Source organism: Mercenaria mercenaria, chromosome 2 (genome assembly GCF_021730395.1).
Source record: "Mercenaria mercenaria strain notata chromosome 2, MADL_Memer_1, whole genome shotgun sequence".
NCBI classification, from domain to species: Eukaryota; Metazoa; Mollusca; class Bivalvia; order Venerida; family Veneridae; genus Mercenaria; species Mercenaria mercenaria.
In genome coordinates, this window is record NC_069362.1 from 107,459,126 (window position 1) to 107,486,214 (window position 27,089).

General features: G+C 32.8%; 1 protein-coding gene across 1 annotated transcript in view; it reads left to right on the top strand.

The window, feature by feature from the left end:
* Positions 1–25,386, top strand: part of LOC123564849 (uncharacterized) — a 40,826-nt gene extending 15,440 nt beyond the window's left edge. The window contains exons 2-29 of the mRNA XM_053537471.1: positions 3,153–3,221; positions 3,959–4,059; positions 4,717–4,818; positions 5,533–5,643; positions 5,901–6,051; positions 7,916–8,070; positions 8,334–8,472; positions 10,210–10,324; positions 10,864–10,974; positions 11,192–11,403; positions 11,902–12,068; positions 12,395–12,536; positions 13,235–13,422; positions 14,172–14,349; positions 14,725–14,848; positions 15,106–15,282; positions 15,757–15,793; positions 17,125–17,249; positions 17,666–17,834; positions 18,809–18,865; positions 19,264–19,445; positions 20,601–20,787; positions 21,161–21,280; positions 21,702–21,856; positions 22,080–22,202; positions 22,586–22,700; positions 23,021–23,111; positions 23,483–25,386. Coding sequence (XP_053393446.1) covers positions 3,153–3,221; positions 3,959–4,059; positions 4,717–4,818; positions 5,533–5,643; positions 5,901–6,051; positions 7,916–8,070; positions 8,334–8,472; positions 10,210–10,324; positions 10,864–10,974; positions 11,192–11,403; positions 11,902–12,068; positions 12,395–12,536; positions 13,235–13,422; positions 14,172–14,349; positions 14,725–14,848; positions 15,106–15,282; positions 15,757–15,793; positions 17,125–17,249; positions 17,666–17,834; positions 18,809–18,865; positions 19,264–19,445; positions 20,601–20,787; positions 21,161–21,280; positions 21,702–21,856; positions 22,080–22,202; positions 22,586–22,700; positions 23,021–23,111; positions 23,483–23,615 — 3,736 coding nt within the window. The 3' untranslated portion in view covers positions 23,616–25,386. The remainder of the gene's footprint in view (positions 1–3,152; positions 3,222–3,958; positions 4,060–4,716; positions 4,819–5,532; positions 5,644–5,900; positions 6,052–7,915; positions 8,071–8,333; positions 8,473–10,209; positions 10,325–10,863; positions 10,975–11,191; positions 11,404–11,901; positions 12,069–12,394; positions 12,537–13,234; positions 13,423–14,171; positions 14,350–14,724; positions 14,849–15,105; positions 15,283–15,756; positions 15,794–17,124; positions 17,250–17,665; positions 17,835–18,808; positions 18,866–19,263; positions 19,446–20,600; positions 20,788–21,160; positions 21,281–21,701; positions 21,857–22,079; positions 22,203–22,585; positions 22,701–23,020; positions 23,112–23,482) is intronic.
* Positions 25,387–27,089: the final 1,703 nt, after the last annotated feature.

Genomic DNA, 27,089 nt, shown 5'->3' on the forward strand with positions numbered 1-27,089 from the left:
ATTTTGGGGTTTCTGGGGTCAAGGTCAAGGTCACTGTTACTTAAAATAGAAAGGGTTTCCTGTCAATAACTTAACTTAGGAATGAGCTATCATGATGAAACTTGGTGTATAGAAAACTTATATAAAGTTGTAGCTTGGGATTGATTTTGGGGTTTCTGGGATCAAGGTCAAGGTCATTGTTACTAAAAATAGGGTTAGGGTTAGGTTAGGGTTAGGGTTAGCATATCTTCTACATGCATGGAGGGAGTTTGATGAAAGTTGGCACAACTGTTCACCATCATGAGACGGAGTGTCATGCGCAAGAACCAGGTCCCTAGGTCTAAGGTCAAGGTCACACTTAGAGGTCAAAGGATACAAGAATGAAAACTTTGTCCGGAGCATATCTTCTTCATGCATAGAGGGATTTGATGTAACTTGGCACAATTATACACCATCATGAGACGAAGTGTCTTGCGCAGTTCCCTTCTTTAGAATTACTTCCCTTTGTTGTTACTATAAATAGCTTATATTGTAACGTTTTCATTACTAGACGTAGGGAAAAATCGAGACCACTTTTCTGTAGTACAACATGCATGTTACATCCAATTTTGAGGTGTATTTTGACCAATCTCTACCTGGTAAGGATTTCTGTGTGAACTTACAATTTGTTTTTGTATTTTTTTTTTTTTTTTTAAGATTAAATTCCCTTAGTTGTTACTATAAATAACTTATATTGTAACTTTTTTATAATTGACCGTAGGGAAAAACCAAGACCACTTTTCTGTGGTACAACATAGTTGTTACTTTCTAATTTTAGGTGTATTTTAAGGTATCTCTACCTGGTAAGGAGTTTTTTTGTGGACTTAGAAAAACAAAAGAATTACAATGATTACTAAACAACCACAAAATTAAAATTACATCTGCAAATACAGGTGCTAGAGTAAAGAAATTTGCTGTGACGGGCGTATATTGTGACATTCTGACACTCTTGTTTATTCTTATGAAAAGTGTTGAAAACCTGGTTTCGTGGCATTGCCGCGTTTCTTGTTTATTATTGAAATGCTCTAAAGCACTGAAAAATGATGTCTAAAGAATTAATTGTTTATATGAAATAAAGAGGAACTGAATTAGTATAAAGTAACCTAAATACAGAATATTTTTCGTTCAAATTACATTCCGTGCATATAGTTCACTGAAATTATGTAGAAATTGGTGAGGAATTGAGACAAAATATTCCAGTCAACTGTGCATTAAGTGGCATGTGTTTTGGCAAACATATGAGAAAGACAAGTGTCATTGTGTGTAGACACATAAATCAGTTTTCAGACTATACATTATTCAAAGTTATATATATTTTTTTTCTTGTTTAAATAAGGAATCTGAAATAGATATCGTATCATATTCATGGTAAATCATGTCCGTCGTCATCTAGGAAAAGTGATTTGATGTATGATAAAACATTTTGTTAGAATCTACACATATAATGAAAAACTTGAGGATAGGTAAAAAACAACAACACGAAACAGTGTATACATGTATGTTTTATTTTCTTCTGCAAGTAGTAATAAGTCTATGTATCAATAAGGGCGATAAACTTTTTGCACGTTTGTAGACTTTCAGAAGGCATTCATTTGATTTTGTTGTAAAGGATGTCAGTGGTATAAGCTAATTACATACGGGGTAAGGGGAAATATATTGAAAGTTATAAAATATGTGTATAACAACGTTAGGTCAAAAATCAAGAGTTTTGACTAATTAAGCGAATGTTTTGTATGTACATTAGGGGTCAGACAGAGTGAGAGCATGTCCCCTTTCCTGTTTAGCGTGTACCTTAATGATATTGACGAGGTATTTTTATTAAAAAACACTGAAGGCATTGACATCGGAACTATAAAGATTTGTTTATTTCTATACGCAGATGATATCATTATATTTTCGAAAAGCGCGGAAGGGTTACAAAAGTCTTTAGATGTTTTAGCTGAGTATTGTGATTGATGGAAGTTGACAGTAAATGCAAAGAAAACAAAAATCATGGTTATTAGAAATAGAAATATAAGATTTATTTACAAAAATAAAGAATATTGGAAATTGTAAGTAAATTTAAATATTTAGGAGTGTTATTTAGCTCACATGGCACATTTAATGAGACAGACAAGATGCTAGCAGGCCAAACACTAAAAGCCATTTTCAAAATGAATAAACACTTATATAACTTTACAGACCTACAACCTACGCATACGCTTGATCTATTTGACAAACTCATATTACCAATACTTAATTATGCTTCTGAAGTATGCGGATTCAACAAAGGGACACAAGTCGAACGTATACACTTAGGTTTTTGTAAAAGGTTACTTGGTGTTAAAGTCACAAAACTCTTTCATTTATGGAGACACGGGTAGAATGAATCTGCACACTGGCAGAAATTTAAACATTATAAAATACTGGTTGAAAATCTGTAACTCTAATGAGGATAAATATATTAAACAGGTCTAATTGTTTGAAAAAATATGTCGAGTTAAGTCCAGAGAAAATAAATTGGGTTTCACATGTTAAACGTATATTAACAAGGTTAGGTTATAAGGTCTGGCTTTCGCAGGAGATAGGGGATGTCAACATCTTTCTGCGTCAGTTGAAACAGCGTATTGAGGAAATATACGTACAAGAATTGAGAACAAGTTTAAATAAATCGAGTACAGCTATATTTTATAGAAATATAGTTGACTTCAAATTTAACAAATATCTGGACAGTGTAACATAATGATGTACGTAATTTTTCCATCTATCTACACAAAGCTTTTGAAGTAAGAAATGATACAAATAAGGTCTAAAGGTGTGTACACGTACACTTGTGATATACATATAGCTGTTGTTTTAGTTTGAACTTTACTTGTTAACTTTCTATTTTTGTACGATATTAATGCATATCAACACTAACTTATGTTAAAACAAATATACTACTTGATCCAATACATGTTGTCTCTCCTGGCCTGTTAAAACAGTTTAGTTAGACAGTGAAACTAAATACTAAATTTGTACTTTTTGTCATCTTGCCATTATTAATTGTATATGATGCTATGCTCATGAATCTTGTCAGGTTTATTGCATAATAAAACTAGTCTATTCTATTCTATAAAAGTGAGTTTTCGTTACACAGTTATTTTTATTTTTAGACGGTATTATAAGATAAGACGCAGTCAAACAATCAGATGGGGCTACTGTGCGTGTTGGTATAGACGGTGGTATGTAGATATAATTTTATATTGGTCGTTAAGCAACAGTTACCTAACAGATATATGAATGATTTAAGTATTACTACCGACTGCTAAAATCAATTTAAGATCAACGTTTACACTAGTATATAGAGGACATTTGTTTGCTTTAGTGTAAGATCGAAATATATTTCACTGAGTGAACACTATAATCAATGATTATTATAATGCAATGATTATCAAGAGTGAAAATATAAATTATGGTGTTCACGAGTGAAACATATTTCGATCTTACATTGAAACAAACAAATTTTCTACTTAGTTTATGTATTTTAATAGTTTTAACAAATTATATTCAGTTTCTCCGCCTCGCATCATGAAGTCATGACGTCAGGATATCTTTGTAGAAAAACTGTAAATAGTTCTATCACATTTCCTGAATTCATTTACATTTTATTATGACAGAATGTATATATTTATGATCCTGTTAGTATTTCTATAGATCTGTATCTTTACAGAAATATATTTTGCAAGGAAGTTCTATCATTTATCATTCATATTCTCTTGCATTCAAGTGTAGGTCCGTACCAGTGGAAAATAAAAATGATATATTCACTGTTTCAAACAGAGAAAATATCAACTTTTTTCACTGAAAAATTTCAGTATTTCACTGAAGAGCATAAAATAAATGTATATCTTCTAAATCATATTACTGATGAAGCCACGCAGAAGCATTTACGTGAATTTTATGTCAATACAATTTACAGGGGCTGTTCATATTATAGATGGTATTGGAGGACCCAATATTATGACGAATACCTTTGCCAGCCTGGATGGACACACAATGGGGATCAAAACTGTAACATACGTATGTAGATATCTAGGAATATGTTACTGTGACGAGCAATAACTTTCTACATTTATGAAATGTCCTTGTGGTCGAAAAGAAATAATAAAACTATATATTTGTTATCATAAAAGTGAAACGACAATGTTGAGTGTCATCTTAACTAAACTTAGTTTAAACTAATTGTTAATAAAGACGTGTTCATGTACGTGTTCTGACGTCGACGTCATGTTGCAATGTACGTTATAAATAGTTCACTATTACACAAGATGTGACAGTCATATACTTGTTATAAGTAAAAATTTAGATATGACGTCTACGCAAGAATGCGCGGAAAAAAATATCAAAATAGTGTCTGTCAATTAATAGAAATCAGTGCATAAGATGCATTTTAGATGTTGATATAAACATACACATACACATTTTCTGTTCTGTACAACATCTAGAATCTAGTGTAATTGCAGTCAAAAATGAATGTGGCAAGCGTAAATGAATTAGTTAGGTGTCTTTGAAGATGCCGTATTTACTACGTTTGTAATCTTGATCGGAGCGATACCAATCTTAACTGTTAATTCCACTGAATGAACTTTATGATATTTTCAAAATACTTTGACATGAACATAATAGACAAAATGATTATGAATTAGTATATGTAAGATAGACGCTGTTTGTTTGTAGCGGTATGCCGTCCATCATGTCAAAATGGCGGAACTTGTGAAAATCCAAATTGGTGTAATTGCCCAAGCACGCACACAGGAGCTACCACGGGTTGTACTACAGGTAAGTAAGGAAGAAATGTTTTAATCACGTTAATATAGTTAAGATCATCGCTGAAATTGATAGAGTACATATTGAAGTAGATATATGTTTCTGTGCGAAGAAATGTCTTTAAACGCACTCTATTGATTATCAGTTTAATGCCTATATCAATCTTGATTTATATAAATAGTTGTATTGTGGTTACTCAACAGAACTAAAACTATAAAAATAATGCGGAGGTCTTTGGTGGTTCACCCCCTTGTCCCATCATACCAGAAGGCGTGAAAAATGGTGCTAGCAGCTGCAGTTTCCTGACTTGGCGCTCAGCGTTAAAAATAGTTCTAGGACTTGTCATTCCTGTTTCAGCAGAATGTGATTGGGTAGGATATCATGTTATGTGCCTACAGCGGGATATTTTCGAGAGGCAGCTAAGTTTGGCATTTGGCTTACTAATACAAGTAGATTCCGTTGTTTATATGACTGAACACGTATTGAAAATGACACTAAGCCCGAGCACATACATACATACACACGTACGCGCACGCGCACGCACACATAAATGACATGTAAAAAAATTATTTGAAGTTATATATTTTCTATATTCCTTTGTTGATATTTCACAATGGAGACAGATTTCCAAAAAAAATATTTTCATTTGATGCATTTCGTTGTCTTTTGATATGTATTCGGAACAAAAAATTGAAACAAGCCATACTTTAAATAATTTCATATTAGCAACTTGTTCATACCAAAGACCATGCTATCCCGGCGATTGTCAAGGCGGAACACAATGCACTTGCGAAGCGGGATTTGTCAAAGAAAGGTCATCAGATGGATGTATTATTTGTAAGTTTTTTCCTGTTTATTTGGAGATAAAAATATATGTTTAAAGTTAACAAATTATAGTGAATTGATTAACAAAAATCAGTTAACGTCAAAATACAAAAATATACCGATACACGTAATGTGTAATTCTGTGGTAATTCATATGTGTGAGGTCTGAGACGTTAGACAGAGTTCAAACGTATAGCAAAAGCAAAAGCGGTACATGGCTTTGTAGTATTTTTACAGCACACAATTATATTTCTGCATTTTTACCGCAGTTAACTCCACTCATACGGAGCTAAGTCCCATTGTTGGCAAGAGCAATGTAACAGTCTCTCACATCAGAAGAACAGACAACAAAACACAGTATATGTTCATACTGGAAGGCCTAGAAGAACAAGTCCCCGGCAAGTTAGAAGTTATATGGAGGTATGCCGTTTCATTATCTTCATGAACAGATTCAAACTGTTTAACTCGATTCTGCTACTATTTCTACATGTTTTAGAAGTAGCTTTTTAGATCTTTTTAACAATACTGCCATTTTAAACGACATCTCATCTACAATACAATTTGACTCCAACTATTCTTAAGCGAGGATTTAACAGTGTACAAGCTAGTATAAAGATCCAACAAAAACTGCTACGTGCCATGAATGCAGTCTACAAAAAAAACCCCAAAAACGGATTTTATGTATATGTAAACGATAGAAATTATGCGTAATTACAAAATAACAATGAGTAAAAAAGACAAAACAACACATCAAGGAACATAGTAGGGCACCGCCTTGGAATGGTCATTGGCAAAACACCACTGGTAATTGCGCGCTCAAACTCTCACTAACTACACTAACTATTCCCGTGTTATTTCGAAGTTACAGGACAATGTAAATAAAAGTTAAGTGACTGATGCACGCCAACCCGTCGGTAATGAATAATAATCATTTGAATATAATTATTACCACTACCCTCTTTCATACTAATTGTCGGTCTGTCGGTCGGTCTTTAGACCTATTCATTTCCTTTTGTTTGTTTGTTTGTTTGTTATGGGTTTAACACCGTTTTTTAACAGTATTTCAGTCATGTAACGGCGGGCAGTTAACCTAACCAGTGTTCCAGGATTCTGTACCAGTACAAACTTGTTCTCCGCAAGTAACTGCCAACTTCCCCACATGAATCAGAGGTGGAGGACTAATGATATCCGATACAATGTCGTTTATCAAATAGTCACGGAGAACATACGCCCAGCCCGAGGATCGATTCATTTAGACAATCAACAACTTCTCATGCAATAATATACCATTAACACATTCCATTCAGCTCAATCAACGCCTTTGATGATGTGATTACTAACCTTTAACACCTTTTGTATATAAAGGTATAGGCTCATGCTACTTTTTTAGAAACCACTGTCCCCCGACATTTATTATTATAAGTGTTATTTTTTATCATTTTTATTTGAATGACAAAAATGTATTAAAAGATTGAAGGGCATATTGGTTACCTTTAGTAATACATAATTATGAGAGATATCAGCTGTTTATTCTTTTTTTTATATTATATTTCAACATAAATTCTTTTATTATGACCAGGGATAAGGATTTATTACTCTCTCTTTTCATACAATGACTCTTAAAAAGTTAATTATTATACTACATTTTTATTACTTAAGTCATTGTAATTTTTTTTTTAAATTTTATTTCAGTTATCTTATATTTTTAGTATACTTCTATTATTATTCTAGCCAATCTAATTATTTGACGTTAACAATTTCCAATATAACTTCGTCACAATTCACAATTTTAAATAACAATTTTCAAAGTCAAAGATGTCATGAAAAAGAAAATATGCCTCATATTTTATGGGAACAAAATTACCAAAAAGGGACGAATTGACCAAAAGGTGGATGAGTTTGACCAAAAATGGGACGAGTTGGCCAGATTTTGTCATGAGGGGGACTGAAAGACAAATTTTGGGGGACGAAATGGCCAAATCGGGGACGAGGTGACTGGGAGACGAGTTGACTAGGAGACGTGTTGACTTGATATCCTGATAAAAATTATTTTGTTTATGCTTTCTCTTTCCTAATCAAAACAGAATTGAAAGTAAATAAATGTATCGGACAAAGTCGTTTAAAATTTGTATGGTACCATATTTATATCAAGTTCTCTTACGAATGATTACTAGAAAACATATATCTAATTATGTCTTTAAAAAATATGTGCTTACGAATAATAACCAGAAAAAAAATGTATAATTAATTTAAACAACGTGTTGTGCTTTATTTGTCTTTTAAGCAACCAGAAGAGATTTAACAATTTACGGTTTGAATATGAAACATACTTTGTTCCTCCCGATAACTTGCCTAAAAGGCCGACTTATGTTCACGAATCGGAAATTGGTATTGTAGAAAGTATAATTGAGGCGAACGTTAGCAAGGTGGCCAGAAATGGTAAGGTATTTTTTATATTTTCATATGTTTTATCAGATTTAATTATATATTAATTCATTTTATGTAATAACAATAGATTTTTAAACATTTTACAACGGAAATGAAAGTACTGAGTTATTCTAGATGATTGCATTTGAACTTTTAAACGAGGTCAAGCTTCAAATAACAAGTGATTTACTCTCATGGATAAATAATATACATGTTTACGTAATTTTACATAATTTAAGAATAAGAAATATAAAGGACAAACTTATAAAATACAGGAGGCATAATTAGGGATCCTGGTAGCTTCCGCATATATAAATGTGAAGAAGGTTTCTCGAAAGACAGACCAGAAACAGATCTAGCCAAATGTGAAATAAATGATGACCAGTTCAGAACACTCATTGAGCATGGGGACTGGTATGTGAACGTTTATTTAAACACTCATTTAGCATGATGTTCAGTATGTCAACTTTCACAAACAAAAGTTATTGATCGTACAGCTTGGTATGTCAGCGTTTCTTAAAACATGAATTGAGCATATGGATTTGTATTTAAACATTTATTATAGCATTAATTGAGCACGGGAGATAATATTAAAACATTCACTGAACATGGGTACTGGTATGATAACGTATATTACACCCCTCTCTCTCTCTCTCTCTCTCGAGCATGTTGACTGGGACACGTTTATGAAAACACTCGGTGATCATAGGGAATGGCATGTCAACATTTATGAAAACTCTGACTGAGGATAGACATATTAACATTTATTAAACACTCATTGAGCATGAGGTCTGGTATGTTAACATTTATTAAGATCCGCTATTGAATATGTTGACTGGCATTTCAGCATTTACTAAAACACACATTGAGAAAAGGAACTGGTATGTCAACATTTATCAAAACACTCATTGATCATAGGGATCGTCATGTTATCATTTATTTAAATTCTCATTAAGTATGGAGATTGGCATGTAAGCAATTATCATAACTCATATTGAGCGTGGAGATAGACATGCAAACATTTACTAAAACACTCACTGAGCATGGGGTCTGGAATTTTAACGTTTATTAAAACACTTTATCGAACATGCTGACTGGTATTTCAACATTTACTTAAACACTCATTAGGAAAAGGAACTGGTATGTCAAAATTTATCAAAACACTGATTGATCATAGGGATTGGCATGTTAATATTTATTTAAATTCTCATTGAGTATAGAGATTGGCATGTCAGCATTTAACATACCTCACATTGAGCGTGGAGATAGGTATGCACACATTTACTAAAACACTTACTGAGCATTTTGTCTGGAATGTTAACGTTTATTAAAACCCTTTATCGAACATGTTGACTGGTTATCCAACATTTTTTTAAAACCACTCGTTCCAGAAGGAATTGGTGTGTCAACATTTATCAAAAGTCTCATTGAGCATGGATTGGCATGCCAACATGTATTTAAATATCGGAAGGTAGACATTAATTTGAAACACTCAGTGAAAATTGGACTGGTATGTCAACGTTCATCTCAAAAATAATTGTTCATAGGGATTGATATGTCAACATTTATCAAAAACACTCATTGAGCATGGAGACTGGTATGTCAACGTTCATTTAAACACTAATTTGACATTGAGAATTGTTTGACAGCAAATAATAAAAACACTCATTGGTCATAGGAATTGGTAAGTCAATGTTCATTAAAATAATAGTTGTGCATAGGGAGTGGTATGTCAGCGATTATAAAAAAACACTTATTGAGCATAGGGACAGGTATTTTTAGACAAGAAATTCCACGTAAATTGAAGATAAGATTTATATACTTCACACAATTATGGTACTGAAACGTGGATACAGTTCTTCTTATAGTGTAATATTATACGTTTTATACATATTGTTTTCATAAACTAGCTGATCCAGTGCTTTTATCAATAATATGAATGAAACTCTATATATAGAGGCCAACACTTGATTTATATATTAAGTTTAATATCTAAAGATAAACTATTTTAGCGAAAGATCGTCACTGAATATCTTTAATAAGGTATTTCGTGAGCATGGAGACATATAACAAAAACAATTACAATAATGCATCACTGTTTTAATAAGAGACCCTTTGGTGCCGTTATAAAATAATGCAAAAATGTTATAGGTTGAATATAAAGTTTAAATCAAAATCTGGAGGATTTCAACAACTAGTTAACATCGACCAACAGAGTACACCGTACGCTAAGAAGTACTACACAGGTCTGCAGGATGTAAAAGAAGTAAGCCTAGTTCTTTGTACATAATGTTATCCGCAACACCTTGGCCTTGTTATAATAAAGGTATCATAACAGTACGTACCTTGATCTACAATGTTGTATTCAGTCCGAACAGATTTTGACAAGCCTGGATCCCAGGAAGCGTTTGCGTCGTGTGTTATCGGGTCTGACCAATTTCATGAGAGCCGAATACATCATTGTCGTTCAATGTACTGTTTTAGTGACAATTTTATTACATAATATACCTAATTCCAGTGCAGTATCAAAGTTGAAAACTCGTTTGAACTCATATTTGATATCACATCATTTTCTGTACTCGACAGCAGCTGAAATCATGGTTTCTTATTCGTAAGTGAAATGCAGACTATTTCAGAATATTCTTTTATAATATATTGTATGATACTATTGCCAGCTCGACAATGAAAACCGAATGAGATTAAAGTCTTATTCCATTGTTACCGTCTTAAAATGACTATTCAGCAATAAACATAATTAGATTTTATATTCCCTTTACAGATGACTATTGTTTTTTCCACATTTAGGTCCAGTTCAATTTCGACTTTATTGCGCCCAAACATTGCTCAGAACCAGGTGCATGGGGAACATGTGATGCAAAGTCAACCATACTTTTAATAGAAGAAGAATTTACTAAGGTAAAGAGAATGCCATACGTACACATGTAAGTGGAAAGGACTTGTACAAATAAATGTTATGTTGCTCTGGATTTTTGTTGTCAAAGAGTGGCCTCCCTGTATTTTTTTACATTTCGATGGTCTTTAAACTTATTAAAAACAATAAGCTGCACGGGTTATATTATACACTACAAATAATGAATAATTCAGTGTGACAATGTAAATGCTTTCATTACAGAACCCGATTAAAATGTTCTGGTCTGGGTGGACAGATGACCTGTCAGGAGTATGGGAATATTATGTTGAGATCTTCAAGTTGAGTCCGAACCCAAAAGACAATTACAAACTTGTTGAAATGAAACCATTATCGCCTTTGTTTACTAATACTTCGACTCATAGAAAAAACATATATTATCCAACATATATGCCTGATAAACCTGGAATGTACAGGTAAAATTTTACAAACAATCATTTACTATGTATAAATCATAAATGACAAAATTGTTGAAAGTACATCCGATGAGCTCTTTTGTATTGCAAATATTTTTCCAACGATTGTAACGAAGACGATTCGTCTAAAGTCATTTTTGTAATGCTCACAACCTCCGAATCACGCGGGAGAGCAATCGAGATAAGTATCAAATAAGTTTTGACCAGGAGAAAAATATCCTATATACAAATATTTTGTGAAAACATACCATTCAAAAACATGACATAAAATGTTTTTATTTACATGTAAGATTTGACATCTTTACCGCAAGCCCTAAAATTACATTTTCTCCTGTGGGTATGCCATTCGTAAAACATTACTGTAACAACTGAAAAATACAAAGAGAAAAATATATATTCTCAACATTGAACATACAAACAATAGAATCATTATAGCCTTTCATATATGTACATTTAAACCTTGCACATTTATTTATTTTATTTTTTTACACCATAAAGTGTTCTGGTTGAAACTAGAGATATCGCGAATAACTCCAGGACATCTCGAAGACTTGTCCTTTTTGATGACCAGTCTGAAATTACTCTCAATGAAAACCTGGATGGAAAACTGTATGTAAGTTCGGCTGTTGCAGAAACCGGATACAAGTGGCAGACTGCTTCTGAAGGTATTTTAGTTTGCAGCATTATATTACTGAAAAAAGTCTTCGCTTACAAACTGATAAAGAACTCCCAGCAATCACCAGTCATTCAAAACAAATCTACCTGGACTAACAAAAACAATCCAAGAATGATAAAGTAACTAAACATAAGCTGCTAGTATAGCTCTCTTTAATTGTGAAGTAATGTGAAAAAATAGTGTTCGACTTAAAGTCAGCAACGCATTTAAAATAGTAAGTTAATGATGATTTAAAAGTGTTGTTGATAAACAACATTAATTCAGACCAAGAATTTTCCACAGAAGGTACTCTAAGCTAAATTAATTGTGTTACAGGAGAAGATATTGTTATCAAAGTCAATTGGGCCAATCATTTTGTAAACAAAATACACGAAGATAATATGCTCCTAAATGCTGTTGCATCTTATCCAATACAATTCAAGGAGATACAGGACGATGGCTTGTTGTTCAGCATGAAGTAGGTTGACAAGTTTCTTTTATTGTATTATAGAGCATATTACTCAAATAAGTTTTGCAACTTTCCAAATTAAACGAATTATTTTGTCACTGATAAAATTAGTGTAATGCTTATATGAAGTATACTAGCTAGGCTACCGTAGCATCAGTAAAATGTATGATTGTCAGTCGGAGGAACGGCCTCAAGGACTTTTTACAATTCGAGTGGAATTCTGTCTTGGAACCAGTTCATTCCAGGTATCTAGCGTTTGTGTTGAAGCTAAAAAAAGAATGTGGGGGACCTTTCAGTATCATGTCCTATGTTTTTGGACAATTTCCAAAGAAAACTCCACATTTTATTAATTTTAATTACTTTCATCAATTGATTTTGCTTTGTAAAAAATCAGAAACTTTTCATGTCTATTTAACAACATAGAACTGGCATAGAAGGAGCCTTTCCACTGGGATGGCTTTTAGACATTTTCTTCAGTAAAGAATTTTTTTCAATATGTTACGCCAACAATTTTGGTTAGTTTTTTGCATTCAAATGCTCTGAACACATGTCAGAAGATTTAGTTACTTAAATGATTTGCTAAAACACACAATTATCACAGAGTTAAATTTCTTTATTAAACATAGTTTAAAAAGTATGTTTATATAAGAAAAAACTTGCATAAAAAACAACATCATTCGTAAGTATTACATTTTCCTTTTTTTAAGATACGTCAATGATTCACTGGACGATCACGAAGGACACCGAACACTAGACCCGATTACAAATTATCGCGGAATTGTGAAATTTGAAATGGCCAAAGTATACACGGAAGATGTCACAGAACCAATATCTGACTGGGTTGTGGTGACACCATTTAAAGAAGAAACTTCTTTTACTGAAAAGCTTAGGGACGGTAGGGATTTTATTCTCATGTACTGTTTGATCAAGATTGTTATAAATTTCAAAAATGGAACAATCTATCATTCAAATAAGGCAGTACAATGTATCATTTGAAGGGGCATTCACTTAAAATTTTCTGACTGAATAGCGAACAGTGCAGAAAAAAATGAGCCTGCTCGGATGTGCAGGCTCATCATGATCTTCACTGGTCGCATAGGCAGAATCACTTTCTGACAGCAGGCTAAAGGTTAAAGTACACTGTATAAGGTAATACTATTAATTAATTACTCATAGTTTTAAAGAAATCTAAGGGTGGTAATAGGAACTTTTAATGTTTAGAAATGAGCCGCACCGTGAGAAAACCAATATAGTGCATTTGCGAACAGCATAGATCCAGACAAGCCTGCACATCCATGCTGTTCGCCTTCAAAGCCTACTTAGAGAAACCGTTGGCGAACAGCATGGATCCTGACCAGACTGTGCGGAAGTGTAATCTAGTCTGGATCCATGTTGGTCGCAAATGCACTATGTTGATTTTCTCATGGCGCGGCTCAGATATACGTAATGTCACACTTGCTCATAAAGACCACGATGTGTAAAGAAAAATGCACTTTTTATTTACAGGTAATCTTTACTTACATGTGTATTGCACTACTAATGTTTGAATCATTAAAGATATAAGCGAGCTTAAGTAAAATGCGGTCTATGTGTACAAGCGGTGTTTAGCCCAGGTTTTACTATAAATCTACTTTCATTTTTCAGGAAGCCGGGTCCGAGTATGGATTCGCGCCACGGATGCAATGGGAAACACGAAGACAAACAGCACATTTATGCGACTTGATAGATCGCCACCAGAAATATCAAGAGCACCTTCTTTAGGGGTTGACCATAAATTCATAGCAAACGTCCCAGATGCTACTACATTCAATTATACGTCAAGGTAAGATAAAAACAAGGTAAAAGATCCAGTCAAAACGTATAAGAATATAGCCCCATTAAACAGAAATCCTACAGCACTGTATACATCGAAACAATCTACTCTAAACATAAACATAAAAAGTAAAAAGAATTGGTCAAGTCCCAATGGTTAATCATGTGCACAAAACCTCATGTATAACCAGGCATGTAAATAGAGCTTTTGTACCGAATTAACAATCTGTATTCAAAGTATACATCTATGTTGTTGCTTCACAGTATAATTTGTCATCTGAAAAAGAAAAAAAAACCTGTGTATACAGATACTACCGTCTTTTGAAAGATTAGATGTATTCATTTCCCGTGTCCTTTTATCTCGGCACTGAATATGTTTTATTAGGGCGACATTTGTTGCATCCGATGACCAGAGTGGCGTGCACAAGATTGGATTCAAAATCGGAATTAAGACTGCTGGGAAAGAAGACAGAGTCGTTTATGAAGGTTTCGCTAAAGCAACTATTGGTGTAAGTATATAGGATTAGTAAATCTCAAGTATCTTTCTTTTAAATCATCAGAAAAAGGTCGTTTAAAAAAACTAACCTTATCTTAATCTTATTAAATACGATTTTTAATTAGTATGGAATTAACTGTCTTTAAATAAAGCGTCAAATATCCAAAGGAACATTTAAAGACTTTCATTTTAGATCATAACGTAAAGTCCGTAATGTATACTAGAAATTCATTAAGTTAACTCTTAGTAGGTTCCGTGATAATATTTTAGGCAAAGGGAAATCCCCTCTGCGATAATATAGAAGGCACGTGTTTCATCCCTAATCAGCAACTGGATTTGGACAACTGTTGGTTTCTGATAAGCAAGAGTGACCTTGCAAAAAGTACAGCTTCTGTGGAAGTTACGGCATATAATCAAGCATTGCTAACGGCGTCGACAACATTTGATGTGAGTAGGCTTTGATGAAATAAGACCGTACCGCTTCGAGTAATGTCATACCAAAATAGAAAATAAAACAAAACAAAAAAACAAAAAAGAAGAAATGAATAAAGAAAGAAAACAAACAAGCATTTCATGTAGAATTCCCGAAGTATAACTGCTTCCTTACATCTTGTCAGTATATCATCTGGTGTATAATAGCATGTCTGTAGTAAGATAATAGATTGTCTAAATTAAATTAATAAACTAAATTAAAATTACGGCGATGTTCTGTGTAAGAAATTCTTCTCATTATAAAAAACCATAAAACACAAGGCAAATGTATTGTTATAAGTGGAAAAGACTAATGAATATGTGCTTGCGATATGTTCTGGTAATACTCGTTTATTCCTCTAAATGTGATAATACTATATTATGATTATCATATAACAATGGTTTTATCAATAATACAATTATCAATAAAAGTGTTTAAATTAATATCAGGTTGGTCCGGTGAAGAATCTTCAAGGTCTTGAAAAATGTGAGTACTGCCCTTTTGTTATCAACATTTATTAACGCTTTACAAGCTAAAATAATGATTTTATGGGTTCTGCCATTAAGAGATTCCTACATTTACTAGCGCATTTATTGTATGTAGTTTGAGAGACATACTGATATACATTCATCCGAAGCAAAAGTGTGATAATTTCCAAGCCTGGCTGTGCATATCATAGGCATGGTCCAGTTCGATGATTTCAAGGGAAGATATGGCTCTTGATTCGTCCTATTTTATGATGTTTTGTCCACTTCTAAATTATGTTATTTGGAGGATCTCTATCAAACCTTACAGGAGTGATCAGTGCCAAGCCTTCTTGTGGAGACTTGGACATTCCTCTTAAGTGATGAATTTTGATTTATCGTGTTTTACCTTGTACGCGCAATTGTTCCGATGCCACTGATAGAATTACCCCACATTTCACAAAAGAGATAATTGTCAAGCCTAATTGCGCATAGTTTCAGTTTGGTGATTTTTAGCGATCGTTTATGGCCTTGATTTGTCAGATCTTATATTGTTTTCCTCTTCACTAATATCAAGCGGTGCATTGCCAGCAAGCCTTACACGAGTAATCGCTGCCAAGCTTTTTTTGCATTTGTTGCACTTAATTTGTTGTGTTTAACAGTGTTTGCAATACTTGACCTATTTCCACCAAACCTCAAGAGTGATCAGTGTGAAGCATATGTAAGCATATCATTGACGTGTTCCTGTGTAATACTTGCAGCGGAGCAATGACCCTTGATTTGTCAAATTCTATGATGACTATACTACTTGTTGGAATTCCATCAAACATCGCAGGAGTGTTCATTGCCAAGTTTAGTTGTGTATATCGTTCTAGAGTTATGGCTCTTAATTTATGGCAATGCCTGTATAATAAGTGAGAGACATACAATATTTGTGAAAAATAGTTTCTAGTTCATTTTACTAATTTATCAATTTCTTTCTTATCATGCCTATTTGAACTATGCATAATGCCAATGAGCCATAGCTATCGCAATTATGTACTTCTTATCTCTTGTGCAAAGTGTAATTTCAAAAATATCCAAGATAGCTTTAAAATATTATGTGTAGAAGGTATTCATTGCCCAAGAACCTTAACTCGGCTAATATCTGCACAAACATTTTACAATTCCCTTTTTACAAAAATAAAACCATTTGTTATCTGTATTCAAAACATTTGCTGAGATTTAAAAGATTGTATAGGCGATGCGTATATCGGTCGCAACAGTATGAAAATGTTAATTTTTCAATAATGAGCATGGAAAGGTAAAAATACATTAGTATTATAATAACAACATTTGTATTAATAATTTCAGATAATGGTCCAGAAAACATGCGGATCGAATCACCTTCTCCGAAAGGTTTCCGTGTCGCATGGGATCTTCCAGAGAAATCTTCATGTTACGGAAGAGCTGAAATAGTTTTAGTTTTGCTACGAATGGTATTATTTTCTAATTACGTGAAACCGTGGCAGCTTGGAAACTGAAAAATAATTAGTCATGTTATAGAAGAACTGAAATAGTTATAGTACTGCAAAACAAGAACTTTGTAACTTATTTTAATACATAATTTCATATTCTTTTGTTTAATTTCACACAATATTCTGATTAGTAGGTGAAAGGGGGTTGGGGGTCATTAGATTTTCATGCCAGGTCATGCTTAAATTAAGTGGTCAATAAAACAAATCAATTGTATGGGGTTTCGGCTCACACATCGACACCCTCGCCCACAGCCTCTACATATTTCAGTTGAATGTCACTATTATCCCTATTAATGAATAATAATTACTTCTCAAGCATTCTGCATTTGTTTTGTTATACTCGTTTTTGCAATTAATTGATTGCTTTCCATTTCCAGAAAGCCAACAAACAAATTAAGCTTGAGACATACTATGTTCCTGGAACAAGCAAACACTACGATATTCTTGGACTAAAAGCTGTCACTGAGTATTTGATAAATTTTGGAATGAAACTGCCAAATGCCTCCGCAGTTCAGGAGTCGGGCATCACATTGAGAGTGAAAACACGTATGAATATAATATTAACTTTAGTTAAGAAGATCTTGTAACACTCATTTTGCAAAATATAAGAAATGAATATTTGGATCGCTATTTTGAAATACATGTACATGTATCAGACTATTTACATAAATAAGAAACAAACAGAACGGGAACCAGCATTCACAATTATCCATGTGCCTTATGTTATGAAATTATTAGTACGGAGCAGGGTCCCGTTTCTCAAAGCCTACTAAAGACAAAATTAGACCTTGGGAGTAAGATGTTTCATGAACATCATTTTAAGTAAATTCATTTTAACTATTCAGCTATTCTGAGAATCTGATCCGAAGAAAAATAAGGTATGTCTGGCATAATATTGATTAATGAGACCTTTTAAAATGAAACTAAGTTAAATCTGGTAAAATGAATGTATTTTAAACAAGTATAATTAAGACTGAACTTGGGATAAAACTTATGGACTTTTGTAAGTATCAATGCGATGTAGGTGAGATACGGTAAGAGGTTTTAATACGTTCGAAAAATTGTCGAGAGAATATATTTATTCCAGAATTGGTGCTTATGCAATAAATACATAGTTTTTTCCTGGTTTTCCTGTTTCAAATCAGCATCAAAATTAAATATTCATCTTTGTTAATTTTCAAACACTATTTATTTTCGACTGCATTTTTAAACATTCATTACGACAAAATCCAACTAATAACAAAAAGTGGTATGCTTAAGAAATGAGGAACAGTGGAACTATATGAGAACTCTGAACTGAAATCATGTCGCAAATCAATGCTCAACTTTGAAAATATCATTCCCTGTAACATGCATTTACCACTAAAACTTATTGTACATCACAACTAGTACGAAAAAATTGTAACACTTTTACTAAAACTATGTAACTCTGAAATAAATGTAGAACAGAAACAAATTACAACCCGACATAGATAGCAAAATTTATATTTAATTAATACTTGTTTATTTGATCAACACAGCGGCACCACAAGAACAAGAGGGTACAAGCACAGGCTTAATAGTAGGAGTTGTTGTTGGTACGTATTGATTTAGACACGATACATTTGTGTGACGTTGAAAAGGAAATTAGACAATCAAGGCCTTTGTTGGTTTTTTTTACTGTCTGATTTTCTTTTTTACCGCGACTCAAAGTTCAGATGCGCAGTATTGAACTACGAAGGCGACAGGGTGAAATATTCAAGCATCTGATACTAAAATTTACCTGGTATGTTAGATAATAAATCACACAAAGGCTTTGACTAGTTTCAGCCAAAGGGGTCATTAAGACAATTTTCTCCACAGTGACCTTAATTCTCAAACAATGATGGTAATGTTCCTATTACGTCCATTGGCAAAATTAATCCAAATGATATAACGTGCTTTTATTATTCTTTTTAACATGCCAATAAACAAAAAAGATCTTTTCGACAAACAGGAATGTTGGTTGTTGTGGCTCTTGTGGTTGTAGTAATGGTCTTCCTAATCCGACGTGGCTACATACATCCTGCCCAACAAGCCCAGAGTGTGAGAAGGGCAGTCAGTAGGAAAGTCCGAAGGACAATGTACGGAGATCTCGGTGATTCCCGCCCAAGTGGCTCCAGGAATGTCGCTTATGATGTGAGATATTTTACTTGCCTGCTTAAGGTATTAGACCCCTAATAGTAATGTTTAAAAAATGGCATTTGTTTGGTATATTCTTAAAGTTGACCATGTTTCGCACTGTTTTGCAAATTTTAAACAACTTTTACCGTGCCGTTTTCTGTAAATTTTGTGTAATTTATGATATTTCCTCAAGCTCAAGTAGAGACAAATTCCAATGTGATGGCCACTATCTAAAACGTTTGCAGAGAATTCATTACAGCATTAATTTTGATAAAAGAAAAACCAAACTATTGTTAATCAGTTATAAAACACAAAATAAAACTGTACATATAATTTTTTCTAGGGTGCCTCAAGTAAACAGATTTAATAAGACTGAATTCTAACTCCAACATTGAAAAATTAAGGTCGAATCCTGTGGGTCTGTTTTCAATTTTGCTCACTTCATTCAAAAATAATCTTGGGGCAGAAGTTAAACCTATCTGCATTTCTTCCACAATGGAGAACAAAATAAAGAACTTTTACCGCATGTAACTCAGTATTTTTAAAGATGTCTAACTCTACCCCTCCTGATTCAGAGGTAAATTCACTTTGAACAGTAAGAAATCGCTTATAAAATGAAAATTTTCCTCCTTTGTACAATACATCCATAATAAGTCTTGAAAGAAGTAAAAACCTACTAGAAAAACGGAATTGGGGTTTGAACCTACGCCCCCCTGAAAATTGCAGTCAAAATAGGTTTATTGTAAAAATTGAATACTCTTCAAAAAGGAGGTACTCTATTACGGGTCCAATACCTTAACACAAATTGACTCAGAATTTGGTTTACTTTAGATAGGCATCTGGTGATGTTCGTTACATTTTCAATTTCACTGTATTCAGACTCGATAATTAATCTTTATGTGATTTCACACAGAAATACACGCACGCACACAAGCACGTGCGCACGCATTCACGCATTCACGCACACTGCCGATCAATTTACTTAACTGAGTCCGTGCAACTATATCTTGATTCTGTCTAAAGTTTTAATTTCATTTTCAGAATTCAAATTAGTTACTTGTCATCAGTTGATTTAAATTTCATTTCTGATAATAAGGTCAGTCAATACTGCTATATTTTACATACATGTTTTGTGATCATCACCATTATTGATTTTAATATCTTTATCAGAATCGACAGAGTGAATTGTACATCTATGGCGGAATGGATATGGAAGCACCACAGATATGGCATGTCGACAGAAATGACGTCACATTTGAAACATTGATCAAGAGTGGGCACTTTGCCAACATCTATAAAGCTAGACTTAAAAGAGGAAAAGGGTCAGGGGATGTTGTTGTAGCTAAAACTTTGAAAGGTGTACAAATTTTGTGATCATTCATATAAGATTTCAATCTCATAAACACCAAATATATTAGTTTGATAATTGACATACACTCGTACAAAATATTTTTTGAAATAGGTAATAAAAATACAAAAAAAAAAACGTTTCAAGCTTGAACAAATGAAATTTAAAATAGTCTTGGTACACCAAGAATACTATTAGATTTATTGAATACCGACTTGTCAAGCATGCCAAACTGTTTAAGAGACACATTGTACAATTAATTCATAGGCATTGTTCATCTGAAAAACTATAAGGATAAATGCTTGAAGGAAAACAAGAAACAAAACAAAATAAATGTTTATGAGATGTAGCTTGGTGTTGAATGTTTTATCCAATTACACAGAAAGATTCACACCTGAAGATGAGTTGTTGATGAAGGCCAAGATCAACTTTACTGGCGGCAGAATTGGAGACCATCCGAATGTCCTTAAGTTTGTTGGCGCAGTTGTCAGTGACGACGCTAGTAAGTCAAAAAATAGATTTTGTTACTGATTCACTGAGTATGTAAACCAGAACAGAACTTTGTAGGATTTTCTTCCATATGCAATTCTAATTTTCTGATACTCTCACGACGTAACGCTGTTCAGGGCATCTAGCAAAAGTTAAACATGATTTGCCTTTTTGTGAAATTTCTCAAAATATCTCGATGCGTTTAAAATATGGATTAAATATTACTTTGTAGAAACGAATTTAACTTAACATACAGAACTGTATCAACAGACAATATACGGGACAACTTCATGCAGCAGTTTGACCCATAACTCATTAATCAAACCTATTGGTCTTTACGGTCTCTTGTGCTGTTTTTGTTAAGGTAACTGTTATGAAAAAAGCAAAATGTGTATATATAAAAATTAAACTCAAGCATATTATGTTTTATCCAGTGGGGCCTTTTATCCTTTATGAATACTGCGAGAACGGAACGTTGCGAGATTACTTACTCGAACGTAAAGACAATGTTAGCATGGATTTACAGGAAAACCTATTCCGGTTTGGTCTTGATATAGCTAAAGGAATGGAATTTCTTGCTGCGAAAGGGGTAACGTATATTTTTATCTGACAGCTTGTTACAATTTGTAACAAAATATTTATATTTACTTTGAAAGAACGACGATGTTTGAAACAGAAGTTTGTAGCTGACCAGTTATGATGTTACGCACCTGATATCAATATCTGTGTTATGTAATATTTGCAGTCAAGAATAGTTTAAATTGTTAAAACCCGACAAACACTGTTAAACTGCTTTTTACATGTTATTTAAGATCGTTCATCGACGTCTGGCAGCCCGAAACATTCTTCTCACCTTTCTTAATGAGGTGAAGATTTCAGGCTTCGGACCCCAACCTTCCGAAGAGGACGGAGGCGACTCGGAGAAAGGAAAAAAGGTACATTGTAGATATATTTTACAAATTTGCGAATTATCGAACCTGATAATTTCCTTGTGGGATTTAATAAATATATGACATACAAGAAATGGGAAGTAGATTTGTTGCAAGTTTCTTAAAACTCGAATCTGTCGCAGCGACAGCTGGTATCTTCATGATACATCATCTATTTGAAAAAATAAAGTTGTAATAATAAGAGAAGTAATTAAATGATGATGCTTAAAATATAAAACAGTAAGGAGAAGTAAGAGAAGACAGAATGAGATTAAAAGGTAGGCGAAGAAGAAAGACCACATGCACACAATCTGAGTCATAAAACGGCTTTTTGTAGGAGATTGGTAAAGATGATAGTAAAAGTTTGAGACCTATTTGTTTTATTACAGGAACGTATACCTATCAAGTGGGTGGCACCAGAGTGCATGGAATCTACTCGTGAGGCAACAGAACAAAGCGATGTTTGGTCGTATGCCGTTGTCCTCTGGGAAATATTCTCCCTTGGTAAGTTATGCATCAAGTTAAATTCGCTAGTACCTTGGGTTGTACTAAAAATACTTGTTTTCGTTGTTTTACAAAGGCGGACACAGTTTTCTTAAAATAACATTCTAGATATTTTTCTTTTAATTTACTGACGATAATAAAATGTTACAATTCTGAAAAATAGAGGTTTTCTTTTGTAATTAGGTAAGGTTATCTTTAGGATTTGTTATGTTCGAGTATTTGATTTAAAAGCAAATAAATGCCATTTGAAGATATATCTCGATCCGTACATTTAATAATCTCAATGGGCCAAGATTATGCCATGATCTATGTTTTGGTAGGTGAGACACCTTACACGGGAAAAGGTACTGACCTTCCGAAGAGATTAAAGAAAGGTGAACGACTGTCTAAGCCAGAACAATGTGACGATACGTAAGGAAGTTTACGTTTATGTTAAAGTTATATGTTTGCTACAAAAAATTTCAGATTGATGGCTACTTCTATTATTATTATTCACTAAGATATAGAAACTTGGATTTTCGTTGTAGTAAATATATATTTTATATTGTTTATATTTATCATTGTATTATCTGCACAGAAGTAACACAAAATTTTAGAGAGAAAATAGAGATAATATTTTTCGTGAAAAGTAGGAAAGGGATACATTTGAATAGTTTAAAACATGAATCATCCTACAAACACGACAATTTGTAACGTTTAAGCGTTCGCCAAAGATTGAAAAGCGAGATAAATATAATTAATTGAATGTTAGCTGAAGTTCAACTTGGTTTTACCGTTTACAGCTGGTATGGCGTCATGAGGAAATGCTGGTCCTACGAAGCCCGCAAAAGGCCGAAATTCTCCGACATCAGACTGGAACTAGATAATCTGTTTGTGGCGTCCCCTGGTGATGACTACTATTTCTACAAGAGATAATCATGCAGTCTTGACAATGAACATAGAAGCTTTATGTGCATATATATTTGCTATATTCTTTATTGTTAAGGACATTATATTTTGTATATTCATTCCTCGTGATACTGGTTACTTCTTGTTCGAACTAAAATGAGTTCTGAAATGAAGTGAAAATAAGTGGCTGCATATGTCATTCTTATCTTAATTTCATGTTGCCTGCTAGATTATGTGCAGTAAATATGTACTGATTAAGAAAACAACACGAATGTTTTTTAAAGAAAGATTAAGTATTCATATAAATGTTTCCAACTATACTTCACTGAAGTTATAGTGGTTAGGTTATTCAAATTTGCTAATCCGTTCGCCTGTAAAACATGGACAATGAATTGTAAAGTCTCTAGATGTTTGGTTAATTTCTCTTATTTCACAAGCATATAACCAAATAGTACAAATATTTTACAAAAAAAAACAAACAAACTGATTAGCTGTAGAGAAATAACTTCTAATTCATTTGACATTTAGCTAAACATTCTACATGCTCTGTATATAATATGGTCTGTAATTTGACGGGCGAAAGACATTTGGATACATTGTAAATAGTAAAACGAAGTATTTGCATGACACACAGTTCTATGTACTAGTGACAGCACTATTAAAATAATTGTATCAAATATTATTGCTTGGAAACCTCATTTAATTTTGGTATCATTTTAAAGTGTACTGGTTACTGAAAAAGAGAATATAAATTAAATTCTGAAAATATGTTATAGAATTTTTACTTTTTTAATTTATAGTTTCCAATGATACTTCAATTACAGTATAAATTATATCATTTCGCAGTCGAAAACATGACTGTAGTGATTCGTACATATTATATATGGTCATCTTACTTACTCGTTCTTGCTCAGCAGACATAACTCTTTCAAATGATACCAAACAAACATGGGGTTCACAGGCACCGAAATATTGCCTATTTGTGGATCGGATACCTTAACAACAAACATTTTCACTTTTATATTTTTAACCCCACTTCATATATGGACAACAAAAATCATAGAAAACGCTTCATCATGCTTATACTAACAAAACTCGCTTCGAATCACATAGACCAACTAGAAATTCTTTTAATTGTTTAGATAACAGACTGATAGACTTACAAACTTTGTTATACCATATTCATTATCAAATATGTTGATTGTGTGACATCTTACAAATTTATGACAATATATGCCGGTATACAATGTAGTTTCATATGATTTAAATATTAATGAAAATTGCCATGACAAACTGTAATAATATTAACGTTATTTGTGTTATCAACTGTTTGTTTTGTTTTAGCTTGAGTTTCATGATTTTTTTTCAAACTGTAAAAAGAATCTACTACGTTCAGTTTTATGTTTAAATCTTACGTTTGTCATTCCAATATATACACTCCAGTATGCAATTTAAGGTAACAGTTAAAGTTCTTGGCCTTGTCTAACTTATAGTGGATTCCAACGTATTTGCTCATAACAGGTTTCTATCTGAATCTGTTAGCTTTCTTGTGTTTTAGATATTAAATAAACATTGAAATTATCGCCATTTTTTTTTCCCGGTGTTGATTTTTTTGTGGAAATTGTTTGCTCCCACCTATAAAAGAAACTTCTACTCCAAGACATCACGTTAACACTTTGTTTTCACTAGACTTACTTTCTATTTTTATACTTTCACAAGCTGTATTCACCCATTACATGTTATCATTTATAAAACTTCTCTATTCTGTAGATATATTAAATTAAAATCTAATACCAAATTGATGGTTATGTTTATTTCGCAAATACAGAACCCTTGAAGTTACGTGGTAACAGTTTTCAACGAAAACGAGTTGTTCAACCAAACAAAGTCTGCAGTAATAGTTGATTGGCCAGTGATATGATGTAAACATGGACGCGGTACTGTCAGGAAACTGTAAAACTACATATACCTCGAACCAATCTGTATGTCTTAACTACAACACGTTGCCCGTAAAACCCAAATAAATAAATAAATTCAAGGGATTGAACAAAGAAACATTAAGACGTTAACCATTACCTTGCTTTTTAGGCATTTGCCTAGAGCATTTTATTTTCAAGGGAAATAATTGTGGTCTGACTGTATTATTTTGAAAATCACAGTTGAGATTTTTTTATGTGTGCACCGGTACGGTTTTTGCGGGGAAACGAAAGTCTTCTTCTAAAAACAAGGTAAGTTGACAGTTTTTGTTGAAATATATATCTGATAGCTGACACATAGGAGAATGTTTTGGTTTATATTCATCTTACAGATTATTTGAAAATGAAGAGAAACAGGGGGAATTCTGTAAATTTCTTCTTATATGCAAATGAGCTGAAAATGTATTGAAATGACTAGATCAGAAGTGTATGCCTTTCCAGTAAGTTTTTCCCTACCTTTGACGATAGTTATTAAAAAGTATAGGTATCAGCCTCTTTGCTGATATTAGTAGTAGTTGCAGTCTTCTTTGGAAGCTGTAGAAATAACAAGAAAGAGGCTATCATAGTGGTATAGTTTGTTATATATGAAGTTTATTGATGGCATTCATGATATCATTAAAGTACACCATACCTTGATTTTCTGACAGTCATGTGTTATTACATTTGAACTGGGACTGTTTTATAATCAGGTTCATGATACTTTTTTAATATACATTGTATACAATAGTTGCAGTTTGTTTTTTCAATAATAATTGCAGCTTTATAAATTAGAACACTTCAGGTTCATGTTTGATATAGTTTATTAATGATTATAATTTTAATCATAAAATGAGTTATGAGATATTTTATTAATTTTAAGTATATGCTGTATGACTACATGCTTCTGAAATAATTGTACAAGACAACTATAAGACTGACATTCCTGACAAGATGTGAACCTTCTGGACTTTATGTCAGCCTGGCATAAACATTTCTTTCCTGTAGCTTTGTGTATCCCTCAATTTACTAAGTACATATCTCCATTAAAAATAATGATAATAGATATGGTTTAGTAATAAATGTGTGATAGTTTTGTAATGTAAACATTTCAAAAATAGAATGAACATATACTTTGATAATAAATATTGAAATACAAATTTATCAGTATATTGTACCAGTCAGCAAAAACATGAAGTACATTTGTATCTTTGTATTAAGATAATTAAAACAATTATATTCAAATGCTTTGACACTGATTTTATGTTGATTGCCTAGAATGTGTGTGAATTAATGTTTTACAATATTTCAGAACTTGAAGACAATGGTTAGTGCAGAAGGGACATAAAAGTTATGATAAAAGTAACAGATATAAATAAGGTAAACTATTGTGATAAAAAGACATGGCCAGTGCTGCACATCACAAAGACAGCATTTAAATTTAATTTTTTTGCCACTTATGAGTTTTGTAAAGCTGATTTTGCAATATATATGAAATAATTAGGACTAATTTTTTTTTACTGTGACCTTTTTTCACATGATTTTGTCA